At 27.8% G+C, this 16,466-nt stretch overlaps 1 protein-coding gene across 2 annotated transcripts; it reads right to left on the bottom strand.

Moving 5' to 3' along the window:
* Positions 1-3,160: 3,160 nt before the first annotated feature.
* LOC126856930 (sialin) lies at positions 3,161-14,967 on the bottom strand. Of its 2 annotated transcripts, none has more exons than XM_050605951.1 (12): positions 14,738-14,967; positions 9,641-9,733; positions 8,783-8,841; positions 8,412-8,617; positions 6,963-7,199; positions 6,647-6,731; positions 5,127-5,350; positions 4,893-5,042; positions 4,674-4,806; positions 4,434-4,589; positions 4,274-4,359; positions 3,161-4,160 (listed from the first exon to the last, which is right to left on the bottom strand). In XM_050605951.1, the coding sequence occupies exons 2-12, from the start codon at positions 9,655-9,657 to the stop codon at positions 3,942-3,944; spliced, it is 1,572 nt and encodes a 523-aa protein (XP_050461908.1). In that variant the 5' UTR covers positions 9,658-9,733; positions 14,738-14,967; the 3' UTR covers positions 3,161-3,941. The 2 variants fall into 2 exon arrangements, with proteins under 2 accessions (XP_050461908.1, XP_050461909.1); XM_050605952.1 differs by lacking the exon at positions 14,738-14,967 and adding an exon at positions 11,845-12,002.
* Positions 14,968-16,466: the final 1,499 nt, after the last annotated feature.

The raw sequence follows: 16,466 nt of genomic DNA, 5'->3' as shown, positions 1-16,466 counted from the left end.
AATTGTTTGCTCGTACGTATCAAGTTTTAATCATTTTGTACACAGTGTTTATTGTAATTTTTATATATATATATATAGATATAATTAAAATTATTAATTACATCATGTCGCACGGTATCAAAGTGAAAATACCGATGTTCCATTCGTATTGTTTGGTCACTAACAAAAAATCGCATACAAAAATTATATAATCTATTTCCGAGAAGCGTCTCTACGCATTTAGTATAAATAATATTATTACAATAGTAATTAATTCCATATTTGAAAATTTAATTGAGTCGTATATAGCATAGAAATTTGTCGTTTGCATCAATAATTGACGAAGACATCACTTATTTCACAAGAAACTTATTCGATCAAAATCAATTATAAATACAGCAACAATCATATTTTGATATATTGTAATTTGCATAATTATCTGTAATTTTAATTTATATATTCATTCATTTATATTATAATACGAAGTATGTAATTGCTTTGAAATAAGAATGCGTAAGCGTATATTATTGTGACGAAGATAGAAACAGATATGTAGCGTCGTCGCGGCAGATGACGTATGATGTGCGTGAAGTTAGGCGCGCAATTTTCATATTTCCTCTATCGTTTACGAGACGCGGAGAGTAACGGCATTGTAGTTCCGCGCGTTAGTGTTTTTGTCGTATTATTCCTTCCTCGCAATATGTAACAAAGTACGTGTCGTGTTTGATTATCTTCGGGAGTGCCGTATAAGCGCTGCGAAATCGTATTCCAGTAATTTACATGCGCGATCGTAAAAAACAGCAACAGAGAAATAAAGAGATTTGGAAGACATCGGGCAACGGTGAAGCAACCGTGGGGTGAGTGCAAAATTTGCATATTAATCACTTATTTTTTCAAAATTCTCATATCGCATTCTTTTTACGTTATTATGTATAATATATGTATTGCGCATATTTAATATTTTACCTATTATGAGAAATAAATATGTACTTGTATGAAATATTATTTTTTGAAAAAATATTTATATTATTTATGTATATTTGTTTTTTTATAGATAAAGTGTCGCAATTCCACCGCTACGCATCGTGTGTTGGTGAGTGTTACATTATTTTTTATTTTAATTTATAGGTAAGGTATCTGTGGAAAGATATAACAATATATATGATATAATGTAGATAAATATGTTTCATGATTCGTTATCTTAAAATGGTAGCATAATTCAAAATTTTATTCGCAAATAGAAAGATATATTAAAACATATTGCTATGAAAAATTATTTCTTAAAATTTGTAATGTCAAAAGAAGGAATAAAGCAATTTGTTAATTAATATAATTATTTTTATAAAATTCTAACTTTTTAAAAATTTATTCAAATATTTCTTGTACAAAAATAATGCATTTACTACTAGTATGCATCAATCATAAATTCTTTGAAATTCAATATAAATATTTTGTAATATATTTCAAGTAATTTAAATAATATAGTATGCAATCTTTTTTTTGATTTCATTTATATCAAGTTAAATTTGTTCTTACCACATATGGCAAATCATTGCATCATTTACTTTTTAAATTAAGAATTGCTTTTGAAATTTGTAACATTTTAAGTTTAAAAAATATATCAAACATATTATAATATGCCTAGCTTAGTATTTTGGGAAAAAGGGAAGAATTATATATATACACACACACATACACAAATATACATACATATGATAAAAAATGCTGCGATTATTAAAACTATATGTGCTTATATATTTTGAATTAAATTGTCTCTTATAGTAACATTTCGCATAATACCGTTTCTACTCTTAGCGCTCCTGGTCCTCAATTTTATAAAAATGGTAACATAAGATGTCATGAATTTTGTGCGCTAATAATAATAATAATAAGCTAATACAAAGATGTCCAAAGAGAGAAAAATTGATTATATATATAAAACATGATACATAAATATTTTATTTAAATATTTATAAGAAATTACATATTTTCATGTGATTATAAATGTGCAGTAAGAAGTGAAATAAATTGCAACTAATAATGATAAAAATTGAAATTAATATTAAAAAACATAAAATTTTAATTTTATCTCTATTAAAATCTATTTATTTAATAAAAAAATTACAATTTTTTTGAGGTGTTTAAACAAATTTGTTTTTAATAAATTTCATATGAAAAATATTACTATTATTTTGTATTATATATTACCACAGAAATATTATATAACAGCACAATCATTAATATATAAATCTTATATATTTACACAAATATTTATGTATGATATATATTTTATCAATGTATACATGTAAAGTGCAAATAATACAATAAAGTTAAAAAGAAAGTTATAATTTCTATTCATATTCTATTCACTCAATGGAAGCTATTAAAGGATTAAAAGATTAAAATTTATAATATTCTCATATAATTTATTTAAAAAATGTGCATATATGTTATTAATATAATCATTGCAATATATATTTATAAAAACATAAATTCTAAAACAGATATAATAAACAACAACATTTTCTCTCTTATGACATTTATATAAATGAATATATTTGTTACTATATAATTTCTTTAAATATGTGCACAAATCCTTCTATAAATCTATTTGTACAACACGGGTTCTATATGATGCTATATATAATAAATATTTTTTTCATTTTGATAATGGCAGGTTAATAGGTAGTGTTAATTTACAATTGTGAACATTTTATCTGGTATTACTTATATCTAAATTTCTATATTATAATTTATAAGAATTAATGAATTATGAAAAATATCAAAGAGTTCTGTTAGAGCTTTGTTATCAACTTGAAGATCTATGTGCATCACAAGGCACTGATTGTAAAATATAAATACTAATAAAGTCTTCCAATTCTATATAATTTTACTTAATTTTTTCTATTTAATGCATGATGATTACAATCATATTCTATTTAAAGAACTGGATAAAAAAAACTATTTGTAGTAGAATCATTTTTCAAATATCTCTAAACTTATAACAAGTTTCTATTCTTAAGACAAGAATATATTTTCGAACATATATATATATATATATATATATATATATATATATATATATATGCATTTAAATATGCAAAACATTATATATTTTTATATATGTATATGTAAAATCTTTGTTGTGCTTTCTAGAATTCGTGCAAATAAGACAAAATAATAATGGTTTCATATCTTTATGAGATCCACATTTTATAAATCAGTTATCTTATATATGTATATCATCTTATGAATAAACTATTATACAATACACTTTATAATAAAGAATGCATGTAAACAAAGTTGGACATTATTGCATAGATTACTTATCAATAGAGTGCAGTGTTTGCGAGATGTTGAATTTATCCTATTGAGATAAAAAATTTTAAATGCTTTGTTTCCTTAAAAACAATAATAATAAAATGAAAAATTTTGTTTAAATTTAAACGATAGATGCGACAATAATTTACATGAATCATACATGTATTTCAATATCGCCTGCTTAGATATATTAATAATGAAATCAAAGAAACAGCAGATCTCGGACTATCCAAATAAGATGTCTTATCATCATATCTCACAATTTCCTTTACTTATAACCAATTATTTTTTCAAACATTTGTGCATTTACATAATCAGAGAATTGAAACATTTCAACATATCTGAGGTATTCTTCATAAAAATATAATCTTCACGCTATATATATTATCTTAATATCTATATCATTTCTTCATAAGTATTAACAATCAGGTCTATTTATAGAAATATAATAGTATTGAAAAAATAAGTATTATATATACTATATATAATATAATATAATTGCTTTTTTATAAAAAAAAAACTGAGAGAGAACTTTAATAAGAAATCAGATTAATAGCAGAAAAATATAAAATCAATTAAAAAGCAAAAACAAATTTTAAATTAATTTGATATTTATAAAGCGAAATAAAGATAACTTACGTTTATTTCGATAAACTTGATTGACTTGAAATAATTATGCTCTTTTTGTGAGATAAATCATTTAATGGCTGAGAATCTTCTTGAATAGGTTGAGGATATTTTTGATCGGGATAGTTCCATGCTTGTATGTCCGCTGTACCAAACATTTGATAAGCAATATATGTACTGCAGGATACACCTGCAGTGACTGCAAATACTTTTCTCCATGCATCGAGAGATTGCTATTGAAAACATTATACTTTTTGTTTTACATTATATTACTTTTACATTACATAATATCGCTTTTAATCCTAATGGACAATAGAGAAAAATTAAAAAAAAATATGATACTTACGCTTTCTTGTGTAAGCAGGCCAGCTGCTATAGGAGATAGGAAACTAGCGGTCATATGAATTGTCTGTGCGAACGCCAATACCGGCCCTAAAAAAATATATCAATTTATAAATATTGGAATCCTTGCTAAATAATTGTATTCATAAATTGCGCATACTCACCGGCAAAATTGGGTGCGATATCGACGATATTAGCCATTGCACCCGCGTAACCAGCTGTTATGAGAGTAACAGCTATAAACCATACAATTAAAACGAGGATAATATCACAACCTAAGTACCCAATTAAAACTACGAGAATTCCAGGAACCACTTGAGCTGTAAGGACAAAAATATCGATTATTTGTAATTCACAGACAGAGTCTCTAAGTATTAAATAAAAAAATTAGCAAACGGACTTACATAGCGCAGTAAATATCTTTCGCACAGTAATTAAAGTCATGATTTGCCGTGTAACTAGGAGATCTGCGACGTAGCAAAATACAACAGAACTTAAGTAACTACAGATAAAAGGGGCACCTGACAGGATACCATTCTAAAAAAATAAATGTTATTTTCCCTCTCTAACAAATATTATATCGATAAAATAAAAACAAAGATTTTTTGATAATGAATGCATACTGCCTGTATACTGAATCCTAATACCGTCTTCATGTACATTGGACCGGGAATAATAAACACATAATGTACCCATATTCTTCCAAAAGTCGTGATACCGATAGCCCATGCTGGCCAAGACGTGAGTATAGATTTCCAAGGAACAGGCAGATCCTTAATATACATATTAAATAATATATTAGCACGTTTATTCGCATAAAAAAGACATCATCGGATTACAGATATATATTGCTTTACCTCGTTTGCTCCAATAACTTGATTTCTAACACGTTCCTGAATGTAACGGAGTTCCAGCTTAGATATTCTGGGATGTAAAGCGGGAGTATCGAAAGCGCAGCAATACCAAAAGATGCACCAAATGAGGCCGATGGTACCAGTCGTGTAGAATACGGCTCTCCATCCGAATTGGGCGATGATAAATGCGCACAACGGGTAGGTCAATCCAATGCCGATGCTGAACCCTGAATATAGATAATCTAGATGTTAGGTGTAGCTCACCCTACGAGCCAGAGGAAAGTTGAAACATGATGCTTGTCGAATGCTGGCCTTCGGTCTTGATTTGTTACCACACTCATGCATGGTGATGATTGCTCTTCAGTCACGATGTATGTATTTGATCCTGTAAAGCGATTCAAGTAAAACTTATTACGCGGGGACGAGGATGAACATGATGAAGCTGTTAATGGTGGGACAATGAAACTTCTATATCTGCAAATAATAAGAGCATAAACTCGTTCTACCTGCTAGATGAGTGTCACTCTTCTTACATAGAGAGCGGTATTAAAAAGAGTATAATATAAATAAATGAAAAATTAATGATTTGAAATAATGTGCATATGCGTATAAATTGAAGAAAGCAAGTTTTTATTTTCAAAAACATTCTAGCTATATTAAATAAAATAGAGAGGATATAGCACACGTTACAGTAATTTGTCGTTAATATAAGAATACTTTTAATAATATGGTATCCCTTACATCGTGCATTTAATTAATAATAAATAATCTTTATTCAATGGAGATTTATTCAATACGAGTCTCAAAATATACATATTATTTTAGAGTATCTGTTGCGTGTTAATAATAATAAAGTTTAACAATCAGTTTTGATATTTGGATTAGTAAGCAAGCACAGAAAGATAAACGCGTTGTAGTCCGTCTCTGAGAAAATTTAAGTGAGAAAAATGATTAGATTAGCTCGTCCTGCAAATTGGACATAGCCAAAAGATAGAAGTGATATATATATATATATAAAAGAGACAAATATATATATATACAATAATATGTTTGACGAGCCCGGCTGATTCTACCAGCTGGAAGTATACTCGGCCTTTCTCATGCTGTTGAGCGGTCGCTGTTGAGTATACCCCTCGGTCCGGCGAATGCAACCTCGTAGAGATGAACTATTCGGGATCATTAATGAGCGATCAATTCGCGCAGATCAATGCGCGCATTGTTTATATAGAAAAACATTCTCATTTAATAACAAATTATATTCTTGGTCCGGAATTTTGACTGAAACAATAATGTAGTATAGAATAATTGCTTCTCATTCTGTATTCCATTCTGAAAGAAGCGTGCATTAGTATTCACGGAAACACAATTAAAAAGAAGTATGCGACTTTCATTTCACGATATTATAATTGCGACATAATATGACGGAACGCATAACTTTAGCTTAATTTTGCCATATCGAACGTATTGAAGTTTCACTGTAACACATGAAAATTTCTGTTAGCGGCTGACATTTGATAACGTACCTTGAAAGGAAGACATGAAGCGTGAACGTTCTACAGGTGGAATCCAGTGCCCAATTACGGCATACATTGCGGGCCACGTGAGTCCCTTTTTTAATGGGAAAAATAAATACAAATTATCAAAGTTTATCCCAAATATAAATATAATAATATACAAATAATATAAATATATAAATTCAAGCAATATTCAAAAGACAATTCAAAGATGTCTAAAAAAGTTGCGATATCTTTTAGCTGTATATATTTTAGATATTTACATTATCTCTGAATATAATTGTAAAATTTTTTGCGGTTTTATCCAATGATTATAAAGACTTACACTTGCGATGCCTTGTATACTGCGTAACGCTATCATTGCCCCGTAATGAATTTCCGCGGCAGTCGGCATAAGAAGACTGCATATCGCAGTAACGACTTGAGATCCGCCGAATATAGTTTTAGTGCCGAAATATTGAGTAAGAACACCACCAAGCATTTGCGATAGTATATAACACCAGTAAAAAGAGCTAAGAATGGCTGATTGAATAGCTGGGCTCCACTCGAATTCGCCATCCTCCTGTTCATAAAAACGGTATAACTTTATATTGCTTACGCGCATTTTATTGATTACAAGTTTGCATTAAATGAAGTAACTTTTCGGTGATTAGATTTCTTTAATATTTAAAGAAAAATTCAATGGTCTAAATTTTCACGAGATCTCTATTGTGTGCATAAAAAAATACTGCAAATATTAAGTTTTATAATTTTTCAGAAAAAAATAGCGTTATTTTTAAATTAAGATCTTCCGTTTGCTGATTTTTTCGCTAACATATTGTATAATTGCAAGAATTTCTTAAAATCATTACAAAAATTTATTAAAATTTAATTTGATTTTATTACTCGCTTGAATTGTTTTCCAACGTTGATAAAATTGGAAATATCATTAATTTTACACGTCATTATTCCCGGATGACAAATAGAATAAATGTTATGATCATTTATTTCATCTTGCCAAATTTAAAATAAAAGACTCATTGCGAATACATCTCTTATAATTAATCATATATTTCCTTCTTGTATACTATAATAATAAAACATGCATAACAAGCTTGCTAATCCTTGACATTTAAATATATACAAATTATATTCGAACTTCAGCACAAAGTCTGAAGTCGAGTCTCTCTCTTTTTTCTCTCATCACATATAGATTATATTTATTGGTTCATATGTTTGTAGACTTATTAATTTTTCAATAATTATTTAAATATTCAATAATTTCCAATATTTCAAATATAACAATTTTTTAAATAATTTAAAGTATTTATTTTTACGTTATTGAAACTTTTCATTTTCTTTATATTACTCTATTTACATATATATGGAACTGCACAAAACTGCACGCCTTAAAAAAATTTTGCATGCTTTTGATCATACGTGTGGAATATATTTACATTATTATGATGATATGGACAATGATACCTGTATCGTATTCATCGTACTCAAACAGATTATCGTGACGTTAATCGTGCAAATCATTATGCGACGTATCCCGACCTGACTGAATAAACATTACGTGCGCATGTTTTCTCATTTAAATATAACAAACTTAGCAAAAACAACTTAATAGAAAAAGCTTGACAAAAAAAGAATGATTTCGTTATTGCAGATCAGCTGGAAATGAATCATTATTTTTTTCAAATATTGTACGCAACAATGCGCACGCGATAGCAAAAAAATTATGCTCTTACAATTAGTTTATTTCATTATTGCAATACTTATATAAGCATACCTCCGATCTGATTACACTGGTATTTTCCATATGTGACACATTCGACATTGTGTAACAATGGGACGTTACCGCAATGGTTTCATTCGATGTTGACGGTATTTTCGCCATAGCCACCATAGCGATGTTGATGTCCGTCCTCATCATGAAAGATACGAGGAATCCGGAAAACGATAGCATATACAGTACGACCCGTGCTGGTATCATATCTGCGATCAAAAAAATCTGCGTGTGATTATCAGGAACAACGACATACTGTTCGTATTAATGAATTAGCATTAGAAAACGAATTTATAATAGCATCAATCGTCATATTTCATTTTTTTAAGGAAAAAAAGTTCCTCTCTAAATCATGTTATTATAAAAAACATTACCTCCTAATCTTCGTAAACTGCAAGATGGGCGTTCTTTATACATATCAGATTCCTCATACCTGTAAGATAAAATTAATATAGGATAAGATAGGATCCATAGCACAAATAGACAATCAATCATAAGTCGCGTTTTAAGATAAATAACATTTAAATATACTTGGTAGTCAATTTGCTTAATTTGCTGTAATCTATATAAGAAAAGAGGCGATAATGGAAAATACGATAAAATAATCGTAACACACATTTCGTAAAATATATGATGAGATTAAGACTTTACTATCAAGAAGTATTTGTGTAAATAAAACAAAAAGATTATATAGGTCGTCCTAAAAACAACAGATTTCTTTCCATAGCAGATTCTTTGGCCAATTTGAAATCGATTTTTTTCTTAAAAGAAATGTCGAGATAGATTATCATTTTTTTTTCATGTTTTCAATTTTTGCATTATACATGTATATTTATATATTTCTGTATATATAACTAAGCTTCAAGTTAAAATTTTATTAAATTTTACTAAATTTAAAAATACAAATATTATGCAAAAATTTAAATTTTACTAAATTTCACATGAAATTAAAAATATAGAAATGAAAAATATAGTTTTGTTGACGTGTTGAATCTCCACAAAATTTAGTGAAAAACTTTTCTTTTTCAATTCAAAAACCGTTAAATGTCTGGACATTTTCGCTACAAAAATTGTTTCAAATTAGATAGAGAATCTGTTAAAAAAAAATCTGGAAATTTTATCTTATTAACTACATAAAGATACGTAAAAATAGTGGTAAAATAATTAATAGTATAGAATGTGTTTGTGTGTGTGTGTATATATAGATAAAGATAGGAAATATGTTTCTTCACCTTTGAGATTCTTCCATTTTTTGTGCGAACACAATTGTTTGAATAAAACCGAATCTTTTGTGCAAAATGAAAGCACAAAGATCACCTCGGATTCTGCAAAACAGAGAGAATTCGTTTAATTAATTAATCATTATTTTGTAGAAGAACATCGTGCGTGGCATCTAGTTTTTTTATACGAACTTTCGCCTTGGTCAACGTATAATATGGCGTCAATAAATTTGTAAGGTATTCCAAGTATTGCGAGGTCATGACTTAGAGAATAAAATGAAATTCCTACGCGGAATTTATTTCAACATTCTTGAAGCTCTTCGTGTATGGAAGTCTTCACAAAAATTTATTTATGAATATCATATTCATTAAAAACACGAAAGAGAAAAATTAATTTTATGGAAAAAAATTGCATACCTAGCTTTTTATCCACGACATTGTGGATAAATGGTTGTGTTTAATTATCATGCATGCCACTAATTATACTTTTGCGCAAATATCAACAAAAATTTCTACAGTAACATGAAGCAATTATTTAAAGTTTATTTTATTATATTCTATTTTTGAAATTTGTATATTAATTTCGAATATATTATTTTCATTGTTGCATAAAGTTCTTTTTGCACGATCATCGTATATCTTCTGCTCAATAAATGTCTAGCTGTATGAAATATTGTTTAAAGATCTTTATTTTATTTTGTTATGCACATAAAATTTTTATAGGCTATATATTTTATAGAATTATCAGCATAATTATCTATATCATATTATTTATTTACTAAATCGATTTTAATTATTTTTTATTTGTAAACTGTAGGATAATTCAATATCGATTATACATTTATATAATTAATTAATGTGATATTAATTAATTATATGTAATATATGTAAAAATTATCAAATTATCATACATTTTCTTCTTCTAATCAAATTTGTAAAAATATTTATTAAAGAAAACTTGTGATTATTTCTGAAACACTTTTCATAAGCACATTGTAGTAGACAGAAAAGAATCGAATGCGTTAAATTATAGTCAGCAAACTTTTGATCTATGTCGGCGATATATTCGAATGAAACATTTAGCTGATCTCTGTACACAGCATAGGCATTAGGATTGCACGTAGGATTACGTATTATATTTCCGCAAAAAATTATTGCCAAGAAATGAGAAATGTATGCATGACTTGTGCAAAATTAATTCATGATAAGGCTAGATATTGAAGATATTCGATGACCATTCAAAAAGAACTTTATCCATTCCGGAATATTTTTTATCTAAATGTGGTTCCATATTTTATGTCTCATCATGGTATTATATAAGCTTATTAAATTATAGTAGACAGAATCAAACACTGTGATTATGTTTACTCATGTATTAGCAAAAAACTCAGCCTTACACACACACACACACACACACACATAACTTCAGGTACAATTATGATGTCCTTCATTTCATATGCATATCTCAAGGTAAAACGCTACACTACAAAACTTTGTGAATATCGTAATAACCATAATAAAAAAATAAAAAATGCATGGTTGAAAGAAGCGACTCTTTTATGCAAAAACTTTGAATCTACTTAATTTAAAAAGTTGAACTTTTAGTTTGTGTAGAAAATTACAAAAAATGCAATATTAATGTTACTTTCATTTTTTAATGTCAAAGATAAAACAATTCTAAGATAAAAACAACAAAACACTTTCTAAAATTTGATATATAATACATTGATATATGTGATATTGATAGTTTATAAAAATTAATATGATACACTTGTTTAGCCTCTCCATAAAAGATTCATATTTTAAAGACTATATCCTTTTAAAAATATATTGCAATTATTATTATACATATTTCCTTCTTCTTTTGATTGCGAAAAATCAATGACAAATCAAAATGTGATCAATGGTATTAGCATAATTCATTACCTACATTTTTAACGAATCATGTTGAAGATGGAGTAAGAGCTCAATGCAAAAATTTTATTATCATTCCGTTTGTATTAAATGTAATCTGCTAGCAGTTGTGAACAGAAAATTTTGCAACATCAACATTTTCTTCGCTTTCCGAGTCATATAATATCGAAATATAAAATGACCTTGATGTGTATATAGATAATAGATAATGAAATTTAACAAGTCACAAATTCGCTTGTACGTCACAAAAAGCTTCTAATGAAAAAGATGATAATGTCAACATTATCCGAAGTGTCACTTACATCAAAAATGAAGTTTGGAAACACGTGAAAAAACGAGATTATAATTTCACAAGATACGATAAATGCGACTCAAAACGTGCGGTGAACGGAAGAAATCGCAATACAATCGACATGATTGCAGACGGAACGAAATGCCGGCACTGAAAGGCACAACCGGACCACGAGGCGTTGACTATCTTTATTACCCCACCATTGCCTCGGTTTTCGATCGTGCTCTTAGTATAGTGTGAGACAGGAATATTATACCTATTATGAGTAAAACGTAATATAGTATAAAACGTCGGACTTGTTATGGTTAATTATAAATAATAGTTAATTACAAAACTAATACTCGTATCTATGTCTCAAAATTCTTATATATAAGAAAAAAAATAAAACGTATATGTAATAAACCAAAAATTAGCTACAAGTATATATATTTACATATAAAAATTAAATTTGCGTAGTTTTTTAGTTTTCATTAAATTATATTAAAATAAGTTTAATTATCAAGTAATAAAAGCACAAAAACATGATTGATTTTAATTTTTCAAATAGATAGTTTTTATTTGGTATAATAAACAAGTGATGGGAGATAGTGAAGTAAATAATTATTACGTCACATAACTAATAATTAATTGCTCAAAACTCTGGATCATTATATTTCAATTTATTTTTAAGTCATTAATATTGATAGAGTCTATAAAAAATAATAACTACAAAATAATTAGTACTTACCTAAGAGAATGACATTGAAATGATCATTTTACATAAGAATAAATTGAAGTGACGTATGTGAACTCAGGAGTGTGTTACATCAGTAACACGGTTAATTGAACTTATGTAGTAGCAATAGATAAAGCTCAAAAAAATAACTTAGAGAGAAAAATCTATTGTGATTTGCAAGAATGATATTTAATTAGGAAATATTATTCACTAATATTACGAATTATTAAATATTTTCGTGCGAATTATTAAAATTTAAATTATTTAAATTATTTATCTAAGTTATACACACAACATGTACATGCAGTTGTCGATACAAAGTATATTACACATACTCGCTATAAATTATTTCTTGACATTCTTAAATGTATTCTGCAGTAAGACATAGAGACCACGTTTCTTAATCGATCAATTCGTTCAGTTCGTGTCGTATTATAACTAAGCAAATGATGACTCTTAACGCGTGCTTTGATTGACCTTATAAGTCTTAAGGATATCTTTTAACATATAAGTTAGTCTTTCCAATAATATATAACGAAGAAATAGTAAAATATATATTAATATAATTAATATAGTCAATATATATATATATATATATATATATATATTAATATAATTTTATAAGTCAGTCGATCCAGCTGAATGATTTCGAAAAATTACCGCTTTTCTTATCTACACAAAGAAATTTTCTCACCCGTAATATTGAGCTTAATCATCTCATGATTGACCTTATCAAGTTTATAATCGAGACAAGTCACGCAATTCGACGAAGTCAGCATGAAAGCATACGCATCACAATGACCATTCATATAGCACATTCATTATATAGTTTCGTTTCTAAGAAGGAAAACACAGGTGAAATTATTATTACATAGTTTTTTCAAAAAACGATAATAAGGTAAACAAACAATGAATATAAACTTCAAAATATTTATTAAAAAAAAAGAATCAATTATAGCACGAGGAAAATAGTACAGTGAATTAGCGGAGTATTGCATTTTAATATTGCATGATAATATGCAACAGGTATCACTGACTCTTAATTTTGCTTAATAATTTTCTAATTGCGTAACATAATTAACATTGTGAAGGAAATTGTCTCTAACTACGAGGATAAATTACAAGGAAATTTACAAGGAAATTACAAGGAATTTATGAGGAGTACAAGGAAATTATGAAATTTATGTTCGATTAATTATAAATAATGGACACATACAAATATTTTATGTTTTATGCGTTTAAGCGATCTATGTGGCTAACTTTCAGTTATAATTATTAGTGATTACGTTTTGGTGGTATGTAAAAAATAATTAATTTTAAAAGACTTTTTATAGAGAGAACGTAAAGATTAAATTTATATATATATATATTTTTGTTTAATCTTATTATTTTTTATAATAATATGACGATATAAAATAATAAAATTAGAACGTGTAAAATTAGTTCATACATTTCGTCTCTATAAAAAGTCTTTTAAAAATTGATTATTGTGATAATAATTCACGTTTAAATGATTGACTTCTATTGATTTTTTCTTTTTTTATAGTTAAGCTGGAATACATTATTTTGAATAATTTCTTCGATAATGAATGTGAAGTCAAAGAGAGACAAGATTATATTTTTTATATGATAATTAAAATTCTTAGAGAGAAATTGTATACAATTCTTATATATGTTAATGTCACCATCAATTTATCTTTAATTCTTTATTTCCAAAGTGGGAGGATCAAACAAGTTCTCAATTTTTTTACATAAAGATACAGAGAGAGTGAGCAACAATAGAAAGTCCTATAACTCTGCAGAAAATTATTTCTAAGCATTATCGAAGGAAAAACTGTTCTGTCAGCTACAACAATTAGTGGCACCAAATGATAGAGCACATCAAGGCTTCAATGAATGTCTAGGTAAAAATCTTGAAATACCGTAAATGTTACATATCGACATTCTACTTTAATTATGACGTTCTTAGGATAAGTCGTGAAATGATAGGAAGTTAATTTGATACCGATGCCCGACAAAGAATACGTCATTGATACGAACTGCTCATTTTGAGGTTAACTCAAGTTACGTGTATCGACTTCCTCAATTTCTGCGAAACATCATGTAGTCAGCGATCAGCTGTTTTCGAGAGCGGCGGAGCTCGCGTAACCGCTCGGATAAATTGAAGGACAATAAATCGAGGACTCACCTTCGTGCCGTTCCTGCGTCCAGTGAATATCTCGTGAAGCGTGAACGTTCTCTTGCGAGGCATTTTCATCCTCGCGAGATGAGACACACGCGATAATTATTCGATGCCGCGCTATTGGCGCTTTGTTCACCCACGTCAACGTCAACGGAAAAAACGCGTTGCGCGCAATAAAATCGAATGCAGCAGTAGACAGTAGACGGCACGCCGCAGATGCACGACCACCGGCGCGATATAACACCGCTTGTTACGTCGGTCTCTTTGATGACGCGATGACGCCGCCGTTCACGTGATCCGAATACAAGCGATACTCTGCGATCGATTAAGAGTCACTGCGCCGACGCGCAGTGCTGTAACACACGGTGAGTGTGTTGGATGCGTGATTCATCAAAGAGATGATATCATTGATGAATTTAAAGATTGATTCTTAAATTCTTTCGCTCTCTATCTTTTTATTTTAACAAATTTTGAAATATTTATGTTTATAGCATTCTTACTTACAAATATATTTTATGAGATATTATCTTTTTCATAATTTTGAGGAAATAGTTTCGAAACTAAAACACTTGCTTTTAATCACAAATAAATAATGCAGCTATTATTAAATATTATTATTAAATATTTTTTTTCAAAAAGACATTTAAATAAAAAAATATTTAAAATATATTTTGAGGATACAAATACACACTCATATGAAAAATTAATGTCATTTTACATTTCAAAGAGTCTGCCCCCAAAAATATATTATTTTAAAAAACTATTTCTCTCTTTTTTAATAAAATATTTAAGTATCTTTAAATTGCATGTAAAGAATTTAAATATATTGCTTTATTAAGCTGTTTCCATAAACATTTATTAAATATAATTAATTTATTAAATATAATAAATATATTTATGTAATATAATATATAATTAAGTTTTAATTTATTTTTATTTGGTTTCTATTTCTGTCGAAAAAAACTAATCATTTATTTATATAGAGTAAGACAATAAAAAATAAAATGAACCCTATCACTAACTTCCTTGATTTGTATCGAGCAACTTTAAAATTTTCAAGAGTAATTTTACACGTAAAATCTATTGTGTAATAATTAAAATTATTTACGTTTCTATTGTAAATTTATAAATTACAATGTAAATAATATAATAGTTTTATTTCTTAAATTTTATGTGTTCTGAATATGTATCATTACTTGTGATTTTAGATCGAATCGATCCAATAGAAGGTCCTGACCTTACTTTCACTGTGCCTTTCAAGGTGCGATTAGAATATCAAACTCTTTGTATAATTAGAACGAGGTCTTTTGCAAACTCTGTTCATAATAAGTTATTACCGCACGGAATAAAGTGTGCAACATTTTAAATTACACTACATCGAATATTTCATTGATTGGAAGTTGCAATTAGAAAAATATTATAAAATATAAAAATATAAAAAGTGAATATTATTAAAATACAAGCTTATTATCGCGTACCTTCTATTTCGTAATTCTTGAAACGAATACTGGTGAATAAACATATGAAAAATGAAAGTTGTAAACGAAAACTTTTTTTTTGCTCTCTTACATGCTATAAATTATCATTATGTACCTCCCTTACATTGAATCTATTTAAATCGACTTTTCTTACGTCGCATATTGTAAATACAACTTCGGACGAATAACTAATTTTTGGCGACGTAAGAAAATTTATGTAAATGTTGTCGAATTCGTTAATTAACGCTATCATTCAA

Source organism: Cataglyphis hispanica, chromosome 20 (assembly GCF_021464435.1).
Source record: "Cataglyphis hispanica isolate Lineage 1 chromosome 20, ULB_Chis1_1.0, whole genome shotgun sequence".
Taxonomy (NCBI): domain Eukaryota; kingdom Metazoa; phylum Arthropoda; class Insecta; order Hymenoptera; family Formicidae; genus Cataglyphis; species Cataglyphis hispanica.
Note: the sequence above shows the minus strand (reverse complement) of the source record. Positions and strands in the feature narration are given on the sequence as shown.

What these genes read in the sequence shown, in the direction of transcription:
- LOC126856930 (XM_050605951.1), bottom strand. An exon ending in CAGTTTACGAAGATTAGGAG is followed by an intron (nt 8,618 to 8,782) that starts GTAATGTTTTTT and finishes TTTTGATCGCAG; the next exon opens with ATATGATACCAGCACGGGTC. An exon ending in TAGGATTCAGTATACAGGCA is followed by an intron (nt 4,807 to 4,892) that starts GTATGCATTCAT and finishes TTATTTTTTTAG; the next exon opens with AATGGTATCCTGTCAGGTGC.